Here is a 24094-nt window from a genome sequence, read left to right on the forward strand (position 1 = left end):
AAACAAAAATAACAAGACAAAAATAGCAAAAACAAAAATAACAAGAACTAAAATAAAAAAAATAAAAAGAACAAAATCAACAAAAACAAAAATAACAAAAACAGAAATAACAAGAACAAAAATAACAAAAATAAAAATAGCAAAAACAAAAATAAGAAAAAAAATAAAAAAGAATAACAAGAACAAAATTAACAAAAACAAAAATAACAAGAACAAAAATAGCAAAAACAAAAATAACAAAAACAAAAATAGAAAGAACAAAATTAACAAGAACAAAAATAACAAAAATAAAAAGAACAAAATTAACAAAACCAAGAATAACAAAAACAAAAATAACAAGAACAAAAATAACAAAAACAAAAATAACAAAAAAAATACCAAATACAAAAATAACAAGAACAAAAACAAAACAAAAATTAAAAGAACAAATTTAACAAAAACCAAAATAACAAAAACAAAAATAACAAGAAAAAAAATAACAAAAACAAAAATAACAAAAAAATAACAAAAACAAAAATAACAAGAACAAAAAAAAATTAAAAGAACAAAATTAACAAAAACCAAAATAACAAAAACAAAAATAACAAGAACAAAAATAACAAGATGTCTGTTTGAATTAGTGAAATTCAATGAAATGTAGACAAACTCTGGACAAATTGAAAAGGTCACCTGACCACTTCGAACATTCTTTCCTATTTAGATGAGTATGAGAGAGAGAGAGAGAGAGAGAGAGAGAGAGAGAGAGAGAGAGAGAGAGAGAGAGAGAGAGAGAGAGAGAGAGAGAGAGTTTGCTTTTATGTTTTAAATCATATGGTTTGTAATAAAAAAATTTTATTCAAGAAAGTTTTAAAAATCAATTTTCTTCCAGTATGTAATAGTTTTCATTAGCAAGAAAGTTATCAAAAAGAATCGAGTATGTAATAAAGTTTCTTAAGAAAGTTATGAAAAAAAATTATTTATTTTCGATTCTGTCATAAAATTAATTTCAATAAGAAAGTTATAGAAAAGAATTTCGAGCCTTTTTTTTATAAGAAAGTTATAAAACTATAAATTTTTTCCGAGTCTCATAAAAATAATTTTAATAAGAAAGTTATGGAAAAAAAATTTCGAGTCTGTCATAAAGATAATATTGATAACAAAGTTATAGATTTTTTTCAAGTATGGTCCAGATATTACATAATAACCTTCTGTTCAAGTCTAGAAATTGAAAAGCAAATTGAACAAAAATTTTTTTTTTTTTCGAGTCTGTCATAAGAATAATTTTAATAAGAAAGTTATGGAAATATATATATCTATTTATTTTCGAGTCTGGTCCAGATATTACATAACCTTCAGTTAAAGTCCAGAAATTGAAAAGCAAGTTGAACAAAAATATATGTTTTCAAGTCTGTCATAAGAATAATTTTAATAAAAAAGTTATGGAAATATATATATATCTATTTTTTTTTCGAGTCTGGTCCAGATATTACATAATAACTTTCAGTTAAAGTCCAGAAATTGAAAAGCAAATTGAACAAAAATATATGTTTTCAAGTCTGTCATAAGTATAATTATAATAAGAAAGTAATAGAAAAATATTTTGTTTTCGAGTATGGTCCAGATATTACATAACAACCTTCAGTCAAAGTCAAGAAACTGAAAAGCAAATTGTCCTCGCCTCTAGTTATCTAACGTCCTTAATTGGCCAATACCTGTAGATAACAGTTAATCTCGAGTGTTTTAAGTCAAAAGATTAGTATTAAGAGTTCATAATTCGTAATTTTTTTCAAAGCACTGCATTAGATTGGACTTCTCCCTGTTGTCTTGACCAGTGAAGGCGGCAACAGATCGCACAGAATGAACAGTCAATGAAAAGCATTGATTTATAGATCGTTAAGAGTGGAAAAGACTTTATTTTTTAGGCTAATCACTCTTTTTTTACACTTAGCTTTCAATCCGAGTGTAAAATCATTACAATGGATAGTACTGAGCAATCCAAAGGACATGGTGAGTACAGTAAATATCGTGCATGTTGTTAATGTTTTTTTTAAATGTTCTATTGTTAATTTTTTCTCATATCGTTTATTTATTTCCTTATTTCCTTTCCGCACTGGACTTTTTTTCCTTATTGGAGCTTTTGTCCTTATGGCATCTTGCTTTTCCAACTAGGGTTGTAGCTTAGCTAATAATAATAATAATAATAATAATAATAATAATAATAATAATATTCTTGCACCTTCAATTAAAATCGTCCGTTATCAAATCTTATTGAAAAGATATATTTACTGTAATAACAATAATAAATTCTTAATTTATGGTTTAAAATCAATCAATATTCTTGCACCCGAAATTAAAATAGTTCTTTATCAAAATGTATTGAAAATATATATTTACTGTAATAACAATAATAAATCCTTGATTTATTTAACAGACAAGGTTGATGATGTGAAGATTAGTCATCTCTACACCTCTATGTGGGAAATATTATGCATTAAGAGATAATTTTTTTTCGCTGATGGTGAAAATTTTTTATTTTTTCTTTTCGTTATATTCCAAAACTTTAACGTTATTTTCACGTAATGGTTTCGTACAGTTAAAAAAAAACCGTAATTTTATCCGGCAATTCTTCGTAAAAATATACCGTTCTCAACCGTATTTCAGTTAAATACAGGCGACCGTAATTTTACCTTACTTTGTTATTATTTTTTAAGGGTTGGTGACCGTAATATAACTCCTTCACGTCAATATATCCGTTTTTAAAATGGTAAAAATCCTGGAATAAATGTTGCCAGACATTTACCGTTTCTTTAATGGAAATTTTTAAGTGTTCCAAAAAGTGCACTTTAACGTTTTTTCATGTAATGGTTTCGTATATACCTTCACAATAAGTATGGATACAATAACATTCAAAATGAAGCGAGTGAGGAAGATTACCCAAGATCTACATCTCTTTAGATTTTGAGATTTCATAGACTTATTCTCTCTTCGGGAGGTGTGGAATTTTATATTCCTATTTGACAAGCTTTTGCTATACTGTTAGAAAATTGCATTAAAAACGGTAAATTCATGGCAACATTTATTCCAGGATTTTTACCTTTTTAAAAACGGATATATCGACGTGAAGGAGTGATATTACGGCCACCAACCCGTAAAAGATAATAACATAGTATGGTAAAATTGCGGTCGCCTGCACCTACTGTAATACGACTGAGAACAGTATATATTTACGGAGAATTCCCGATTAAGATTAGGTTTTTTTTTTTTTTTTTTTTTTTTTTTTTTGACAGTGTAGACACACGAAAGCCTGATGATATTAAGGCTTTCAAGATGAAATTGAAGACACTCCTGTCTTCTAAGTACTTCCATATTGTGGATTTGATAATTAACGCGGAATACGCTGTGTAATACTCTGAATAATTAAGAATGTATGCGACAAATAGATCTTGTAGGTCCTGTAGTTCGTACACTTAAAACACCGTAATTTTAATCGGGAATTCTCCGTAAAAATATACTGTTCTCAGCCGTATTTCAGTAAAATACAGGCAACCGTAATTATTACCCTACTTTGTTATTATCTTTTACGGGTTGATGGACCGTATTGTCACTCCTTTACGATAATATCTTCGTTTTTAAAACGGGAAATGTCTGGCAATATTTATTCCAGGATTTTTACCCTTTTTTACAAAAAAATTTCGTGTTGTGTTAGTAACAGTGATACCCTAAATGGAACCGTTCTGATAACTATTTCTTCTTTGGTTCCATACTAATAAGCAATTTTCCTTTGAAAACAAAAAATTTTCATCTGCATTAGGTCTGAAAGGAAGGAACTTTCTTTCAACAGCAGATTTTACGAAATCCATTAATAGTTTTTAGTGTGTAATAATACCAGAACTCCGTGTCTGTCAATTTTCTAATGGGTTATAAGTCAAACGGTTCTGAAATAAAGATATTTCCCATTAAGAAACTCACCCTCATTCCTTAATGGGTACCCAGAATCAAGACATCTGCTGTTCGACACTTAGGCTACACTGCAAAAAAAAAAAACGTAATTTTGACCGGAAATTCTCCGTAAAAAATATACCATTCTCAGCCGTATTTCAGTAAAATACAGGCGACCGTGATTATACGTTACTTTGTTATGATCTTTTACGGGTTGGTGACCGGAATATCCCTCTTTTACGTCAATATATCCGTTTTTAACTCAACCGTATTTCAGTAAAATACGGGCGACCGTAATTTTACGTTACTTTGTTATTATCTTTTACGGGTTGGTGACCGTACATCACTCTTTTACGTCAATATATCCGTTTTTAAAACGGTAAAAATCCTGGAATAAATGTTGCCAGATATTTACCGTTTTCTTTAAGTAATTTCTTTTAACCGTGTACTAAATAATCACATTTCTCTTACAGATAATGCGGGTTTCGTTCACACTCAACAACCTCCGACATATCAGCTCAACCAAAATGTCGTTTTATCCGTGTCATCTTTAGAGAACGACCATCAACATTCTATGCAGAAGAAATTGATAACTAAATCAAAAGCCGAGAAATGCTCAAAGCTCTCCGGTTGCCAGATCTTCCTCCTCGTCTCTGGTCTGCTCTCGATCATATTATCTGTGGCGATGCTCGCAGGATGCTTTTGGCTGATTTTCAATGCCATCATGCAATCGGTAAGTTAAGTGTGTGTGTGTGTGTGTGTGTGTGTGTGTGTGTGTGTGCGTAAATTGCCTTGCCTCAATGCAAGACACGGGCTCTTCCATTTGCAGCCCGTAAGAGAATGTAAATGTATTGCGTTTTAGTTTAACTCTGAGAGATTGAGGTAAGTTAAGGCGGGTTTACACGGTTGAACGGTTTGTCGAACGCAGTTCGACAGACAAGTGTTTGAAGTGATGTTTGAATGTTGTCGAACATTAGTCGAACGGTTCGAAGAAAGTCTGTTATCGCCTGACTTTCGTGGACGGGGGTTCATTATCCACAAACCTTATGCATTTGTGGCTGACTCCACCTCTTCGAGTCGTTTGACAAGCAGGTTCGTCAACCGGGTTCGACGAAGCGTTCAATCGTATAAACCCCGTTTTACGTCGTTCTTAGATGACAACGTAGATTTGTTGTGTCTACGAATAGTTTATGAGTATACTAATTCCCTGTTACTATTTCTTATTAAATTTTGAAGGCAGTAAATCAATTACCTTAACACTAGAAAAATTAATCTCTTGACATATAAATATAGGGAAAACTTTAATTTCCTTTCCGATTAAAGTATGTTTGAGTTAAGATATCAATATTATAGCCTTATTAGATAACAGAAAAAATAATCTATTCCTGAAATATAATTCTCTTAATATTATTAATCACCGTTGCAGCAAATGGAACTTCGTGAGGGTACCGATAATTTCGACATGTGGAAGAAGACTCCATTTCCCATGATACTGAAGCTTTACATTTTCAACATCACAAACCACGAAGACTTTTTGAACGGAGCGAAGCCAAAGCTTAAGGAATGCGGTCCTTACATTTGGAGGTGGGTACTGATAGGAAGTTTATCGCTATCAGAGGTTTAAAGGTAGCTCATGAATGGTAGAGGCAATGGACAGTGACAAATGTCTTACCTAGCAGGGCAATGATCTAGAGACTCACCATTTATTATTATTATTATTACTATTATTATTATTATTAGCCAAGCTACAACCCTAGTTGGAAAAGCGAGATGCTATAAGCCCAAGGGCTCCAACGGGGAAAAATAGCCCAGTGAGGAAAGGAAATAAGGAAATAGATAAACGATATCTGAATTAATGAAAACAAAAATTAAAATAAAATCTTTAAAAAACATTAACATATACATATTATCATCGCCCAAGCCCCTCTCCACCCAAGCCAGGACCAGGGTAGGCCAGACAATGGCTGCTGATGACTCAGGAAGTAGACTTATAACTTCCTCTAAAACCCCCATCCTTAGCTCACAATTATAGGGAGGTTGCAGACACTCAAGAAACTATCGAGCTTCAGTGGGACTCGAACCCCCGTCCGGCGATCGCGAGGCAGGGACGTTTCCAATAGGCCACCGCAACCCTTATGGAAAGTTGAAAAATTTCGATACTTTCATTCACATATTTATTCATTCATTCATTCATATATTTGTTTTTCAAATACAATTGGACACAGAAAATCCTGGCACACATCGCTCCGAAAAATTGTACCCTGTCACACCCTACTGCACGACGAGTAACCAAATAGCTAGTGCTTGAGAGCAGACTCGGGCACACTATTCTGTCCAATTTCTCTTCCTCTTGTTTTGTTAAAGTTTTTATAGTTTATATAGGAAATATTTATTTCAATATTACTGTTCTTGAAATACTTCATTTTACCTTGTTTCCTTTCTTCACTGGGTTATTTTCCCTGTTGGAGCCTCTGGGCTTATAGAATCCTGGTTTTCCAGCTAGGGTTTTAGCTTAGCAAGTAATAATAATAAATAATAATAATAATAATAATAATACCTTTATCAAAATACGGATTCAGTTTAAGTGAATTGATCTGTGAAACTGCCCCAAGATAATTCTTATCACACCAAAATTTGTGGTATTTTTAGATCAGCTAGAATTCTGTCTGTCAGATTGCCTTACCATTGTGTAAGACACGGGAAGTAGACCCCTGTTGACGTATTGATCGACTGATGAAATGACTAGTTCATTACAAAGCATATTAAATAAATGATTGTATTAGAAATATCAAGGAAAAATCCAAGGAAAAAACACTAGAATTAAAAAAACTGAAAAAAATTCTTTCGAACATGACGATATATTATTTCTTCATAACTAGAGGATATTGACTGAGTTTCACTATAATTATCGATATTATTTCTTCATAACTAAGGGATATTGACTAAGTTTCACTAGATATTATTTCTTTATGACTAGGGGATATTGATTGACTTTCACTATAATAGATATTATTTCTTCATGACTAAGAGAAATTGACTGAGTTTCACTGTAATAGATATTATTTCTTCATGACTAAGAAAAATTGACTGAGTTTTCATTGTAATAGATATTATTTCTTTATAACTAAGAGATATTGACTGAGTTTCATTATAATAGATATTATTTCTTCATGACTAAGAGAAATTGACTGAGTTTCACTGTAATAGATATTATTTCTTCATGACTACGAGAAATTGACTGAGTTTCCTTATAATAGATATAATTTCTTCATGACTAAGAGAAATTGACTGAGGTTTCCTATAATAGATATAATTTCTTCATGACTAAGAGAAATTGACTGAGTTTCCTTATAATAGATATAATTTCTTCATGACTAAGAGAAATTGACTAAGTTTCACTATAATAGATATTATTTCTTCATGACTAAGAAAAAATTGACTGAGTTTCATTATGATAGATATCATTTCTTCATGGACTAGGGGATATTGATAGACTTACACTATAATATACATCATTTTCTTCATGACTGAGTTTCAGTAGACATTATTTCTTTTTGATTAAGGGAATTTGATTGAGTTTCACAAGATGTCTCGTTCCCCTTAAATTATACGACATTCATCAAGCATTAATGTTATTATGTTAGCATAAAGTCAAGTAAAGAAAATGATGCAAAGTTTCCACCATATTAAATCCAACGAAGTTGGACAGAGGTTATGTTTTCGCCCATGTTATGTGTCTGTGTGTTTATTTGTATGTGAGTGTGTGTGTGTTTGTTGTTTGTTTCAGTAGATAATACTACTCCATGACTATGCAATGATGAGTAAGCCTTAATTAAACCAATGATCTCCCTCCCCCCCCCCCCCCCGCCCCCAGAGAGTATCATGAAAAAAAGGAAATCGAGTTCTTCCCAAACAACACCGTCACTTACATGCAACAGCGCTGGTGGATTTGGGACGAGGAGCGATCCGGTACCTATAAGCTGGACGATATGGTCTATGCAGTTAACCCAATTCCATTGGTACGTATTATTATTATTATTATTATTATTATTATTATTATTATTATTAAAAATACTATTATTATTATTATTATCATTATTATTATTATCATTAAAAATATTATTATTATTATTATTATTAAAAATACTATTATTATTATTATTATTATTATTTTTATTATTACAAATACTATTATTATTATTATTATTATTATTATTATTATTATTATTATTATTATTATAACAAATGACATGCATTCTTGGAAAAAAAAACCGTTCTTAGCTTGGGGTGCAAAACAAATAGAAAAATTGATAAATACAATCAAAACAGAGAAATGATAATTGAAAGGGGTAATTATTAGCATGGATAAAAAGGGCAATAATGAATTAATGGACTAGTAACAGTTAAAGTAACCAACTTTGCCGATTTTTAATATCCCAGTTTAACAAACCAAACCTTCACACACACACACACACACATATATATATATATATATATGTATATATATATATATATATATATGCTATGAAAATTTTCGGGTATAGACTAGCATAGAAAGACCATAAACAGACCGGAGTCTAAGAATATGTCTGAGGCCTTTGTCTTGCAATGGATTAGCTACGGCTGATGATTATATTATATATATATATATATATGTTAATGATAAAAAAATATATGGCTTATTTGAATTGGATATATATGTATATATACTGTATATATATACATATATATATATACACACACACATATATATATATATATATACATAAATACATATATATATATATATATACTGTATATATATATATATATATATATACTGTATATATGAACTTTATCTACGACAAATAGGTAAACGTAATATATAGTTCCAACTCAATGAAAAGAGCATGACTTTCAAACAACCAACACACTGGCGTACTATACGCGTATGGCTCATCAGCTCGTGTTAATTACGGTGCTGTCGGTAACTGAATCCGTAACACGACGACACCGATACCTCAGGTTCCTTGTTTGCCATTTTACAAACACGATGTGGTTGCTAGGAAGTTGATAATGTAGTGAGTCTCTCTCTCTCTCTCTCTCTCTCTCTCTCTTTATAGTATATGTATATATATATATATATATATATAAATATACATGTATATATATATATATATATATATTTATGCCTATATATACATATATATATGTATATATATATTCATATATATTTATAATATATATATATATATATATATAGAGAGAGAGAGAGAGAGAGAGAGAGAGAGAGAGAGAATAGAACCAGTTATCTCATTCTAAAAGACATGCCTTCTCCATTATGAGGTACAATATTGCACAGTATTCTAGAAGTTTTATTCCAGCTGTGACCAAGTTGTGGAATGATCTTCCTAATCGGGTAGTTGAATCGGTAAGAACTTCAAAATTTCAAACTTGTAGCAAATGTGTTTATGCTGAACAGGCTGACATAAGTCTTTATTTATAGTTCATACATGAAAGATCCATTTCAATGTTCTTATTTTTCTTAAAAAGATAAAAAAGTAATAGAAACACGCAGACAAAAATTGGTTTGATAGAAAATGCAGATATTTCATCGGTAGCAATTACAAAATATTGAAAATTACCACTTTGGTTATATTATTATTATTATTATTATTATTATTATTATTAGTATTATTATTATTATTATTATCATTATTATTATTATTACTTGCTAAGCTATAATCCTAGTTGGAAAAGCAGGATGCTATGAGCTCAAGGGCCCCAACAGGGAAAATAGCTCAGTGAGGTAAGGAAAAAAATGAAAACTAAAATATCTTAAGAACAGTAATAACATTAAACTAAATATTTCCTATATAAACTATAAAAACTTCAACAAAACAAGAGGAAAAGGAATTAGACAGAATAGTGTGCCCGAGCGTACCCTCAAGCATGAGAGCTCTAAACCCAAGACAGTGGAAGACCATGGTACAGAGGCTATAGCACTACCCAAAACTGGAGACCAATGGTTTGATCTTGGAGTATCCTTCTAGAAGAGCTGCTTTTAGAGCTAAAGAGTCTCTTCTACCCTAAACAAGAGGAAAATAGACATAACACACAAACAGAAACATAAAACAAGATTTTCTAGCACAAAGAATAACTACAAATCCACCTTCCAGGCCTTATTCTTACGTACAATTGTGCCCATTTTGTGCAGTTGTAAATTCAAAATCTGCACCTGTGATTTTGTACTTTGTAAGAATTTGCATGGCTAGGGTGTCATAAACTAGGATGGAACCACAGTAGAAGTCACTTATAGCTAACCAGAACATTACTATTATCAACTTTACAATATAATGCAATCACACACATATTACGTAAATTATAATATATGGCATAGACCACTACAGTTGTAAATTTTCCTTAGAATAAACCCTGATTAACAAAGATATTAGGACTGCAGGAAACCAGATTGAAGAAGTAAAGGCTCACTATCAATTATGGCATCTGAGTTCCAGGTTGAACCAAACCAATGATTCTTAAGGTATTATCTCCCTTATATGATAAAAAGCAAACGTCTGGCTATATATTTATAAATATATTTCTTTCGGGTCACGCTCAGCGGCATTCCAGACGTATAACTACTCGGTCTCTCCCTGTGGAGAGGAACTAGTCATACCCTGGTAAGAAGGGATATAGATAGCTAAAGGGGGAGGGGCGGGAAGGGTTAAACTTGTGGTTTGTGTGCATATCTAAATATTTAGCCGTCATTTTTGACGGGTCGCGCACACTAGTTTCATATTTATGAACGAAAGTTCTTTTTATGAATGGTAATAAACAGATAATGATTTGATGTTAGGAAATGATAAAAGTCTTGGAATTACAACTTTGATCTATATCTCTGTCACCTGTCATTGTTAATAACGAAAAACTTGTGCAAACGCAGTTTATCTGATTATTTTTCTCTACGTCTTTCATGACTGACAGTGGAATTACCGAATAAGCTAACTAGAGATCATGCACATAGCAATTAACAATTAAATCTTAACTCATCAAGACAAGGAAGGAGAACAGTAATATTTATATATATATATATATATATATATATATTACTTGCTAAGATATAACCCTGGTTGGAAAGGCAGGATGCTATAAGCCCAGGGACCCCAACAGGGAAAATAGCCCAGTGAGGAAACGAAACAAGGAAGAATAAAATATTTTGAGAACAGTAACATTAAAATGAATAAATATATGCACACACGCACACACACACACACACACACACACATATATATATATATATATATATACTGTATATTCAAGTAATGCGAGTAGTTGCGTATACATAAAAGGCCTCATAGATAATAATCCTTAACACATACGTCAACACATACAGTATGTGCGAAGTTTTTACCCAAGTATGTCTTTCCATGTAACCTACAGAGAATTTTCTTTTCAGTCCGCAACCTGGTCAGTTCGATATTACCCAAAATATTTAGTGAACCCGTCATTGAAGAATCTAAACAGGCAGTTTAATGAGCTGGGGGAGAAGGCTGTCGTGAAAGCCACTGTGAATGATCTCGTCTTCGAAGGTTTTCAGGTAAGAATTGGGAACGTTTAGATGTTGAATACAACTGACAAAACGTTTTCTAGAGACTGGAAACCAAGGTTTAATCTTTTAAGGTAATTACCTTAGTTTCGGGTATTTTGCATAGTTTAAAGGTAATTTGTAAGGTAACTTCAGTTTCACTGGCTTCAAATTTAAGGAAGTTGGAAAAGTGTTAAGGTAATCTAGGATAAAAAAAAAAAAAAGCAGCATCCAAGGTGATAACTACATGCTCAAGTTTAAACCCTGCTGGAGACTAGTTTTCACGTGACTATTTCTTAGACTAAAATTATCTGCAAATGGCTTTTAATACTTAGGCTATATCTTAACATTAAAGCTTGTGTGTTTCAGTATTAATCACGTATATAATATCCAGTTCTCAGGTGATAATGAAAGGAAATGATCGAATCTAAGTACCTGGCTAAAAGGTTTCTGGTTTTATTATTATTATTATTATTATTATTATTATTATTATTAGCTAAGTTCACTAGTTGGGAAAACAGGATGTTGTAAGCCCAAGGGCTCCAACGGGAAAAATGTCTCAGGAGGAAATGAAATAAGGAATCATAGAATAAACCTGAGTGAACCCTCGAGCAAGAAAACTCTAATCCAAGACAGTGGAAGACGATGATACAGAGGCTATGGCACTACCAAAGACTAGAGAACAATTGTTTGATTTGGGAGTGTCCTTCTCCTAGAAGAGCTGCTTACCATAGCTAAAGAGTCTCTTCTACACTTACCAAGAGGAAAGCGGCCACTGAACAATTACAGTGCAGTAACCCCTTGGATGGAGAAGAATTGTTTGGTAATCTCAGAGTTGTCAGGTGTATGAGGACAGGAGAATATGTGAAGAATGAGCCAGACTATTTGGTGTGCGTTAATAGGCAAAGGTAAAGTGAACCGTAACCAGAGAGAAGGAACCAATATAGTACTGCCTGGCCAGTCAAAGGAACCAATAACTCTCCAGGGGTAGTATCTCAACGGGTGTCTGGTGCCCTGGCCGCCTACAAAAGACTAGAGAACAATAGTTTGATAATGAAACGCGGATGTATATAAATCATGTAAATTTCTAGATAGTCCATATGTATTTGAATCCTTTCAGTTTTCTTTCCTTCTTCCAGGATCCCATCTTAGACTGGATTCAGGAGAACGTAGTTGCCACTAACGGGTCATTCCATTGGTTACTTCCACTCATAAATCTTCCACCAGGACTCTCAGACTATGATAGATTTGGCTGGTTCTACATGGTATCGTCCACTTTTGCCTTTTTTTTCAAAGCTTCTATAGTTCTGGGGGATTTACCTCAATTTGCAAATATATGATATCTAAATCTCACTTATATATTCAAGTCACATTTTACAAGACTATATATATATATATATATATATACATATGTATTTATATATATATACATATGTATTTATATATATATATATAGGTATATATATATATACATATGTATATATATATATATATATATATATATTTACATATATATATATATGTATATACACATATATATATATATACTGTACATACTATATATGTGTGTACACATACACACACACACACACATATATATATATATATATATGTATATATGCATAGATAGATAGATAGATAGGCAGATATGAATATAAATACACACAAACATATATATATATATATATATATACAGCAGGTAGAAATGTGAGAAATGACTGATATCATGTCATTGAAACTTGACGCTAAAATACCTTAGAAACAATGCTTATGCAATGCACAAAAGATTGGAAAATCAACATTAATATATCCCTCCAAATATTTTTAAGAATTCATAAAAAAAAATTCTCAGCTTCAAATTTAAGCATTGACACAATATTTATCATAGTTAGATAGATGGCGAAATAGATGGGCATGTTTATCATGTTTATATGTATATGTATATATGAATATATCTTTTATATATGTTTTATATGTATGTATATATGGGTGTGTATGTGTATTCAATTCATTGCAGAGAAATATGTCTCTGGGTTACGACGGGATCTTCAACATGATGACGGGCGCTGACGATTACCACAATATTGGTAAGTTAGAGATACTACCGCTAGAGAGTTATGGGGTCTTTTGACTGGCCAGACAGTACTACATTGTATCCTCCTCTCTGGTTACGGTTCATTTTCCCTTTGCCTACATACACACTGAATAGTCTGGCATATTCTTTACATATTCTCCTCTATCCTCATACACCTGACAACACAGATTACCAAACAATTCTTCATCACCCAAGGGGTTACTGCACTGTAATTGTTCAGTGCCACTTTCCTCTTGGTAAGGGTAGAAGAGACTCTTTAGCTATGGTAAGCAGCTCTTCTAGGAGAAGGACACTCCAAAATCAAACCACTGTTCTCTAGTCTTGGGTAGTGCCATAGCCTCTGTACCATGGCCTTTCACTGTCTTGGGTTAGAGTTCTCTTGCTTGAGGGTACACTCGAGCACACTCTCCTATCTTATTTCTCTTCCTCTTGTTTTGTTAAAGTTTTTATAGTTTATATAGGAGATATTTATTGTTGTTACTCTTCTTAGAATATTTTATTTTCCTTTTTTCCTTTCCGCACTGAGCTATTTTCCCTGTTGGAGCCCCTGGGCTTATAGCATACTGCTTTTCCAACTAGGGTTGTAACTTAGTAAGTAATAATAATAATAATAATAATCACAGAAATAAAATACAACACAGTTTTCTGCGTTGTTATTGGTCTACTAAATATCCTTTTCGTAAAATACACCACTCAAAGTTTCAAAAGATTTATAAGGTAATATAGTTTTCTATGGTACCATGATATTAGTTCCTTGATATTTATTTAGATATTTTATCAGCTAATACATTTTTTTTTATGAAATAGTCTTACTGGGTTGTTTTTTATTTAATGAACAGGTATAATCGACATGTGGAACTATACGAAAGAGACGACATTTTTCGAAGTCCCTTGCAATGCCGTTGTCGGATCTGCCGGAGAATATTTCTCACCTGACCTGGAGAGAGATAAATTAGTGTTCTACAGCTCCGACCTGTGCATGTGAGTCCACCCAGAGAACTTACAATAACTCGAGAGCGTATTTAGTTTGGCGTTAAATATGTTCTTTTTTTCGGGATACATTTCCTTTCGTTAATTCTGGGCGAGAAAATATTTGAAATTCATTTTTTTCAAGAGTTGATGTCACACGTCTTTTGACATTATAAATGCGACATGTGCTTGTGAGTCCGCCCAGAGAACTTGCAATAACTCGAGAGCGTATTCATTTGGGTGTTGAATAGGTTTTTATTATCAGAATATATTTCCTTTCGCAAATTCTGGCCGAGAAAATATTTGAAATTCAGTCTTTTTCAGAGTTGATGTCACATGTCTTTTGACCTTATAAATGCGACCTGTGCATGTGAGTCCACCCAGAGAACTTACAGTACCTCGAGAGCGTATTCAGTTTGGTGTTAACTTTTTTTTTTTTAAGAATATATCTCCTATCGTAAATTCTGGGCGAGAAAATCTTTGAAATTCAGGCCTTTTTTTAGAGTTAATGTCCACCTAGAGAATTTACAGTGACTCGAGAGCGTATTCAGTTTGGTGTTAGATGTTCTTTTTTGTTTTTTTCAGAATATATTTCCTTCCGTAAATTCTGGGCGAGAAAATCTTTGAAATTCAGGGTGTTTCTTCAGAGTTGATGTCACGTGTCTTTGGAGAGACCTGTGCATGATGAGAGTCCAAACAGAGAACTTAGAGTAACTTTAGTGTTAACTAAGATTTTTTTTCCCGGAATATATATCCTTTCGTAAATTCTAGGCAAGAAAATCTTTGAGATTCAGTTTTTTTCAGAGTTGATGTCACACGTCCTTGGAGAGAAATTACGTTCAACTGTTATCTATATAAATAAATCTGAAAGTGAGTTTAATGCCTTAGCAGACCTCGGATTTTGCATAAACGAGTTGGTCCAGACCTCAAAGTTCCAAGAATCTTTATATAAAAAAAAATCGTTTAATTTTCCTCGTAAGCTTATTCTAATCTCCTTAGTATTTTTCGTTTTATTCTTATCACACCTTAAGTTGTTGAATGTCCAAGTCCTTCGCAATGGCTGCTTCCTAGAACTGATATAGGGTTAATTTCACGAAGTGTGAGTTTCTCTGATTGGAGAAAATTTAAATATATATTTTTTTTTACATATCAATTCTATTGTTGGAGATGTTTTGTGTTACATTCCATTTTGATATTTCAGTTTTCCGGAGTTGTTCCCCCATTCACGAGAAGAGAAGAAATTAATAAGTACTTCAATTATCGATAAAGGATGATCTATTGGTTCACAAGGAACGATATATTCTTATTTTACCCTTCACACATTTGTGTAGATCTTATCTATATTGTGCATTATCGTTGCACAATATAGTCTTCTGGCTGTGTTTTAAATCTTATAGGTGGAGTCTGAGGATAGATCTGGCAGTAATTTTAGTCTTCTCAAAGCGTTTTAAACGTTATAGATGCTGTCTGAGCAATGATCTGGCAGTAATTTTAATCTTCTGGAAGCGTTTTAATTAACTGAATAACATCATGAATTTCGTCATCCCTTTTTTTCTCCGGAATAAATTGAGTAAACTTTTATGGTCAGCAAAAGCGAGAATATGATTCAAAATAATTTCATTAGGCTCTTGATATTGGGTTTATCAAACACTTTATTGAATACCCTTTCTGAGTGGACATACCTTAATGTATTGAAAAGGTTTGTGTATCGTCATAATTAGCAAAGAAATAGCTAGAAATAGGAATGAATGGCGAGCGATTGTGACGCAGTTCCGGTAGGCCCTGCTGCTTCCTCCGGTGCCTTAGATGACCGCGGAGGTAGCAGCAGTAGGGGATTTAGCATTATGAAGCTTCATCTGTGGTGGATAACGGGGGAGGGTGGGCTGTGGCACTGCCGTCTCAATATAGAGACGGCAGTGGCTGTGGCACCCTAGCAGCACCAGCTGAACTCGGTTGAGTCCCTTGTCAGGCTGGGAGGAACGTAGAGAGTAGAGGTCCCCTTTTTGTTTTTGTTTCATTTGTTGATGTCGGCTACCCCCCAAAATTGGGGGAAGTGCCTTGGTATATGTATGTATACTAGTCAGGGCCACCCATACTGGGTTGGTTTGCTGTAAGCAATCAGATAAAAGTCTACCACTACCACCCCACAGTTGACCAACGTGTTGTTGATGTGGTAACGTCCCTGACTGGTGAGCGCCAGACTGGGGTCCGAATCCCGCTCAAACTCGTTAGTTTCTTTGGTTGCTACAATCTCACCATCTTTGTGTCTTAAAGACGGGGTATTTGCGGGGAACCTATGGGTCTATCTGCTGAGCCATCAGCAGCTATTGCCTGGCCTTCCTTGTTCCTAAATTGGGTGGAGAGGGGCTTAGGCGCTGATCATATGTATATATGGTCAGTCTCTAGGACATTTATCCTGCTTGCTAGGGCAATGTCACTGTCTCATGTCTCTGCCATTCATGAGCGGCCTTTAAGCCTTTAAACCCCAGACATGATTAAGTACATGTCTGGGCACTTAGGATTACATGTATCACCTAAACTCAGGCAGAGGCTGCGAAAAACAGAAGCAGCGTTTTGCAGCCTAGTGGAAACGTAGCCTTAGTTCAGCAGTGAACTAAAAATGGCACCATTTCATGTTGTCATTGTTGTTGAATGCTCTCATCGCTAAACCACCATGAGACGACATTTATTTGCAGGAGCGTGAAGTTGGAATACCAGAAGGACGTAGACATGGACGGGTTGAGTGCCTACCGATTCTGGGGAAGCAAAAACACGTTTGCCAATGGTTCTCTGGTTCCAGGAAACGAGTGTTATTGCGTAAAGGGAACCTGTGCTCCAACTGGTAAGTTGAGGATGATACATTTTACTTTCAAAATGTTAGAATTTTCATAAAATTAAATATAATCATTTCTCAAATAATCTCCACGGTTAAAGAGTTGTATAGTTAATTGGATAACCAATATCACAACTGGAGAAATTATTATCAATGGTTTTGATATGAAGACAACATTAAACGATTGGAGTTTAGTATATGAGATACTTCGTCTTCAGTTCCGTGTGGGAAAATAGCCACAATGAGGACAAGATGAGATGTATTGAAACTTTTTAATGATAAAACTTTAGATTCGAACTTTTGAAATTTATTTTGTTGAGACTTCAAACGTCGAACTCTTAATTATTATCATTATTACTACTTGTCAAGCTACAACCCTCGTTGGAGAAGCAGGATGCCCTAAGCAGCATATAATTCTATTTCTTCTATTACCAAAACTATGAAGTTGAAATGTAAAACTTATTAGGTTTTCTTAATGAGAAGCAACATTAGCAATAATGCCTATAGAATACCTGTGCTAAAATTTAAACATTTCAGAGAATGTTTTGTTTATGTTGAACAGGATGACATAAGTCTTTTTTTTAGTTTATTTATGAAAGATCTATTTTAATGTTGTTTTTATTCTTAAAATATGATATTTTAGTTGTGAATTACCTCTCTTGTAGTTTACTTATTTCCTTATTTCCTTTTCTCAGTGGGATATTTTTTTCTTGTTGGAGCCCTTGGGGTTATAGCATCCTGTTTTTCAAACTAAGGCTGTAGCTTAGCTAATAATAATAATAATAATAATAATAGTAATAATAATAATAATAATAATAATAATTACTGAAACTGAATAATAATAATAATAATAATAATAATAATAATAATAATAATAATAATAATGATAATAATAATGATGAAAATAATAATAATAATAATAATAATAATAATAATAATAATAATAATAATAATAATAACTGAAACTTGAAAGTATGCTCACCAAAACGTGATTATCCAAACAGCCATTAAAGCAAATGCATTTCATTATAATCCTTCAGGTTTGCTGAATGCGGAATCCTGCAGGATGGGTTCCCCGGCCTTTATATCCTTCCCGCATTACTTCAATGCAGATCCTTTCCTGCTGGACCAAATCGAAGGCCTCAAGCCTGAGGAAGACAAACATGCCTTCATCATGGACATTATGCCAGTTAGTCAACAGTTCAGGATGCTATAAATAAGAATTTCTTTTAATCGTATTTTATTACTTTATTTATTTGTCTTTATCACGTTTTTTTTTTTTTTGTCATTAAATAAATCATAAATCACAGTTTTTGTTCATATTAGCAATGAACAAAAATATTTTTTCTATTTTTTTTTTTAGATAAAAAAAAATAGGTTTTGTTCATATCTGCACTGAAAACAAACAAAAATTCCCTTTTATTCAAGAAATCAGTATTTGTTCGAATTAGCAATGAACAAAAATATTTTTTCTATTTTTTTTTTCAGATAAAAAATTAGGTTTTGTTCATATTAGCAGTGAAAAAAAAATAATAAAAAAAATCCTATTTATTGAAGAAATCACAGTTTTTTGTTCATGTTAGCACCGGGAAAATTATCTTTTTTAATTTTTTCTTGAATAAAAATAAATACTTTTTGTTCATATTATCACGGAAAAAACATAAATTTTCTTTATATTCAAGAAATCACATTTTAGTTCAAATTCGCACTGAACAAGAAATATTTTTTTCTTAAATTTTTTTCTTAGATAAAAAATTAAGTTTTCATATTAGCACTGAAAAAAAAAAAATAATGAATTTTCTTATTATCCAATACGTCACAGTTTTTGTTCATATTAGCCATGGAAAAAAAATTTTTGTTTAATAAAAGAGTACACTTTTCGCTCAAGTTAGTATAAAAAAAAATCTAAAATTTTTCTTATTTTTTCATTCTCCACTTTTATTTTTATTTTTTCGTTCAGGAGGCTGGTGTGCCAGTGAACGTGGAAGCCCGAATGCAAATCAATATGAGAGTAATTCCATATCCAGGAACCGAGCCAGGGCAAGTAAAGATTGAGTAAGTTGACTTGTACTTCAGTGACTTGTTAGATTAATTCTGATGTTGCTCTCTTAGTTTTCACTTTTTATTTATTGCATTCTGTGGTGAAATTTCTTGCTAGTTCTTTATAATTTTGAAGGCCTATTGTAAAAGACAAAATAAATTCGACGTTTCTACATATATACTGTATACAGTATATATATATATATATATATATATATATATATATATACATATATATACACACATATATATATATATATATATGTATATATATGCATATATATACACTCAAAAGTATATATATATATATATATATATATATATATATATATATATATGTGTGTGTGTGTGTGTATATACACACACACACACACACACACATATATATATATGTGTGTGTGTGTGTGTGTATATACACACACATATATATATATATATATATATATATATATATATATATATATATATATATATCCTTAGCCGTTGCTAGTCCAGAGCAGGACAAAGGCCTCAGACATGTCCTTCGACTCGCCGTTAGTTTATGATCTATCTCTGCCAGTCTATACCTATAAATTCACTTATATCCATCTCTCTCTCTCTCTCTCTCTCTCTCTCTCTCTCTCTCTCTCTCTCTACAATACATTACACTATATATATTATATATATACATATATACATATACAGTATATGTATATGTACTTGTAACCCTACATGAAGCTTATTAATAACTATAATAAAAAGCCCACTAACTCTCGTCTAACCTTCCAGCATACTGGAGAAGGTGCCGGACATCTATCTCCCAATGATATGGTTCGAGGTAACGGCAGACGTCCCCGAAGACATGATCGACCAGCTGAAGGTCCTCCAATTCATCAAGTCGTCTCCCGTTATGACCATCTGCTTCTCTGTCTTTCTTCTCCTCGGTCTCTGCTCAGTGGCCTATGTGATCTACGTTGTATTAAGGAAATAGAAAGCTTTTTATACCGTTGAAGGAGGCCGTTGTTAGAGATTATGAGGAAGGAGTACTCAATTTTTTTTAATGAGGCGCATTTGCACCGACTCGCAGGGGTACCCTTTTAGCTCGGAAATGTTTCCTACTAGCTGATTGGTTGGACAAAATAATTCTTACCAGTCGCTAGTAGGAAACTTTTCCGAGGTGAAAGGGCACCCCTGCGAGTCAGTGCAAATGCGCCACATTCAAAAAGAATTGAGTATAGTGTCTTAATCTATATGTATACACGATGTATATATACTATACATGCATATATATGTATATATATACATATATACATATATATGTATATATATATATATATATATATATATATATATATGTGTGTGTGTGTGTGTGTGATTATGACTATCAATATATATAGATGAACATGTAGCTTCTATCATCTCATGGCTATCATCAGAGCCACATTAAATAATGGAAATACACTTCAATAGAAATTTTATTACAAAATTCGAATATTGGAAAAGAAATTTTAATATCTAGAAGTTTAAAAATATATTGTTAAATAAACGACTTTGAAGAAAACGAAGAAAACAATTTTTTCACAAAGGCTTAGAGGACATCAAGAAGTCACACTTGAAGCCTTTTCCATCATCCTCCTGTGTGTGTGCGTGTGTGCGTGCGTGTGTGTGTGTCCATGTACATATAAAAGCTGTTATTGATTAGTGGTAGGTTTAAGATTATGCCTAATTTAATCATAAGTTGAAACTTGTTATATTTATGTTTTTCAGTTAGTGATATAGCTTTATTTTAGTGTTAGTAAGCTCTGTATTATAGCGGTTATCTTTTCAATACATCTGTCCTGATTCATTATGTTAACCTTTTAGATAATCCGACTGGAGAAACAGTTCTAAGTAATTTGGAGTTTAGAAAGTACTTTGTAAATTATAAGTCACTGTTAAAGCAGATTTCCATTGCATGTACTGTATATATATATATATATATATATACATATATATATATGTATATATGTACATATACATATCTATACATATATATATATATATATATACACACACACACATATATACGTATATATATATATATATATATATCAATATATCAATATATCAATATATATATGTATGTATATATATACATATGTATATGTGTAAATATATAAGTATACATTCATAAATATATATATATGTATATAAATATATATATATATATATATATATATATATAAACATATCTTAACATAATGAATTTACTTTCAGTATAAATTTCCTAACTCTATAATACTATTTGTAATGGAACTTCACCTATCATTTTGTAAACATTCCACGTACATCTTATACAATATCAAAGATAACAGAAAATAAACTCTTTTAGAAAACGTATTAATCAAAATACATTACATATATCTCGTTGGTTCATTTATTTATCCAATAACCCTTCTTGCAGATTATCAAAAGATCATGTTATAAATGTCTTTAATCTATGCTGGCTTACCTGAAGCAAGAGAGAGAGGGTTAATATTTATGACCACAAAACATTCTCGAGTCATTGGCCAGTGGCTGCTATCTTGTGTATTATTCGACTAGTGTACACGACCCGGCAAAAATGACATTAAAATATTTAGAGTGATATGCACACAGATTCAACCCTTAACACTCCTTCCCCCTTTCCCAACTACAACACGGCAGTTTCGGCAATTTGTGAGAGATTGTGGTTTCCAAGTGTACTTCTCGAGGTATCCCTCTCAACAGGGTATGACTACTCCCCTCTCCCCTACCCAAGGGACAAGGAGAGACGTATCATAAGTACACCTGAGGACGAAAACGGTTTACAAAGAATCATCCAAAATTATTTTTAAATAAGAATGACTTTGCTATAAATTGTTTCATGAATGTGGATGAGTAACTGGTAGCCTCATCTTAACTTTTAAATTCAGAAGGACTTGGCAGACTCCACCAAGTAATTTCACAGCACAAAATGTTAATATGAGTATAGAAGTGATCACATAATGTACCCTTAAGTAGATAGTACTTTTCCACTACTTATGATAAACACATTTTATTCTGAATATTCAAGAGAAAAAATAGACTATACGGATCATTTTCAATATACATTATTCATAACAGGAGTTATGATTTATAGTATTTTTCGAGACAATTAAATGCCATGAGAAGTGTCGACACTTAGAAGAAAAATGATAAAAAGTAAAAACAAAATCATGCTAATATGAGTAATGTAAGTGACGTTGATTTTCTTAAATCCCTGACAACGCCTCGAACTTGTGACTATCTCTCTCTCTCTCTCTCTCTCTCTCTCTCTCTCTCTCTCTCTCTCTCTCTCTCTCTCTCTCTCTCTCTCTCTCTCTCTCTCTCTCTTTATCTTTCTAGTTAGGATATATTTGCACATGGGGCGAATCAGCCAGACCGAACCAGTGCCACTCACTCAGTAGTTAGCGACATTGTAGACGAGCAACATCAAGGACCCAGGACGTCTGCAGTCTTGTTGCTCAGTGCAATAGCTCAGAGAGGAAAACATTTTTCTCTCCCTAAAACAAACCAACGGCATTCTATATCTCCCACAATTTAAATGTAAATCCCCTTTACAAATAATACCTCTAATACCCTTGTGCTACACCGTTGCAAAAATATCCCGTGAGAATGAATAACTGACATTCTGCAAAGGATTTTCTATTTTTCACTCGGAGACAACGGGTGCAAGAGTACCGCCCTATCGAAGTGACGGATACTGGACTTATATGTTCGGGTAAGTGACCAGCCAATGTGATCTGGGTGCATTGGACTTTACTAGATTTGAGGCTAAAATTATACCAATGTGAGAGATATACACGTCTAATCTCTCTCTCTCTCTCTCTCTCTCTCTCTCTCTCTCTCTCTCTCTCTCTCTCTTAATAATAATAATAATAATAATAATAATAATAATAATAATAATAATAATAATAATAATAATAATAATAATAATAATAATAATAATAATAATAATAATAACAATATTAATAATAATAATAATAATAATAATAATAATCAGTTTTCATGTAAACATCTGGTTATAACGTAGTCAGGACTCGGCAATTCACTCTGCATGAAATGGCGTGTCACGCTTATTTTGCTTATTTCGTCATCAGGATACTCGTTGCACCGTGAAGGCTATCGAGGACACAGTCCCATATAGGAATGTGTAGTGATAACTTCCATCATAACTGCAAAGGACGTTATTGGAGTTTTTCTTTTATAGGGCAAAAAGAAAAATAGATTAAGGACAGTGATATTCAGCTTTTAATTGCTGCGATACTAGTTTTTCTGTGAATAACATTTTCTAAGTTACACTGTTAAAAAATTGCATTAAAAACGGTAAATGCCTGACAAAATTTATTCCAGGATTTTACTGTTTTAAAACGGATATGTTGACATAAATGATAGATATTATGGTCACCAACCTGTAAAAGATAATAACAAAGTAGGGTGAAAATTACGGTCGCCTGTATTTTACTGAAATACGGCTGAGAACAGTTTATTTCAACAGAGAATTTCCTATTGAAATTACGGGTTTTTTAACAGTGTAGTTAAGTTAACGATGTCACAACCGAATCTAGTGAAAAGTGCAAAAAATGTTGTTCGCTTGGAGGTCACACTCAACTTCTCGTTCCAATGAAGCAGCCAAAAAAGGTTATGATTTTCA

General features: G+C 32.5%; 2 protein-coding genes across 3 annotated transcripts in view; both read left to right on the plus strand.

The window, feature by feature from the left end:
• Positions 1 to 1764: 1764 nt before the first annotated feature.
• On the plus strand, positions 1765 to 20408 carry LOC137648817 (protein croquemort-like). The gene is made up of 12 exons (XM_068381974.1): positions 1765 to 1986; positions 4392 to 4651; positions 5345 to 5502; positions 7793 to 7937; positions 11357 to 11497; positions 12625 to 12750; positions 13503 to 13572; positions 14420 to 14561; positions 17246 to 17391; positions 18423 to 18571; positions 19343 to 19437; positions 20191 to 20408. Exons 1-12 carry the CDS (start codon positions 1956 to 1958, stop codon positions 20390 to 20392), a joined length of 1665 nt encoding a protein of 554 aa, XP_068238075.1. The 5' UTR covers positions 1765 to 1955; the 3' UTR covers positions 20393 to 20408.
• Positions 20409 to 22832: 2424 nt separating this feature from the next.
• The window catches only part of LOC137648818 (protein croquemort-like), a 122422-nt gene continuing 121160 nt past the window's right edge, over positions 22833 to 24094 (plus strand). Inside the window, exon 1 of one of the 2 annotated variants that reach the window (XM_068381977.1) lies at positions 22833 to 23161. The gene's annotated coding sequence lies outside the window, so the exon portion shown is untranslated. The remainder of the gene's footprint in view (positions 23162 to 24094) is intronic. The other variant, XM_068381976.1, reaches the window with a different exon arrangement.

This window comes from Palaemon carinicauda, chromosome 10, assembly GCF_036898095.1.
Source record: "Palaemon carinicauda isolate YSFRI2023 chromosome 10, ASM3689809v2, whole genome shotgun sequence".
In the NCBI taxonomy this organism is placed as follows: Eukaryota; Metazoa; Arthropoda; class Malacostraca; order Decapoda; family Palaemonidae; genus Palaemon; species Palaemon carinicauda.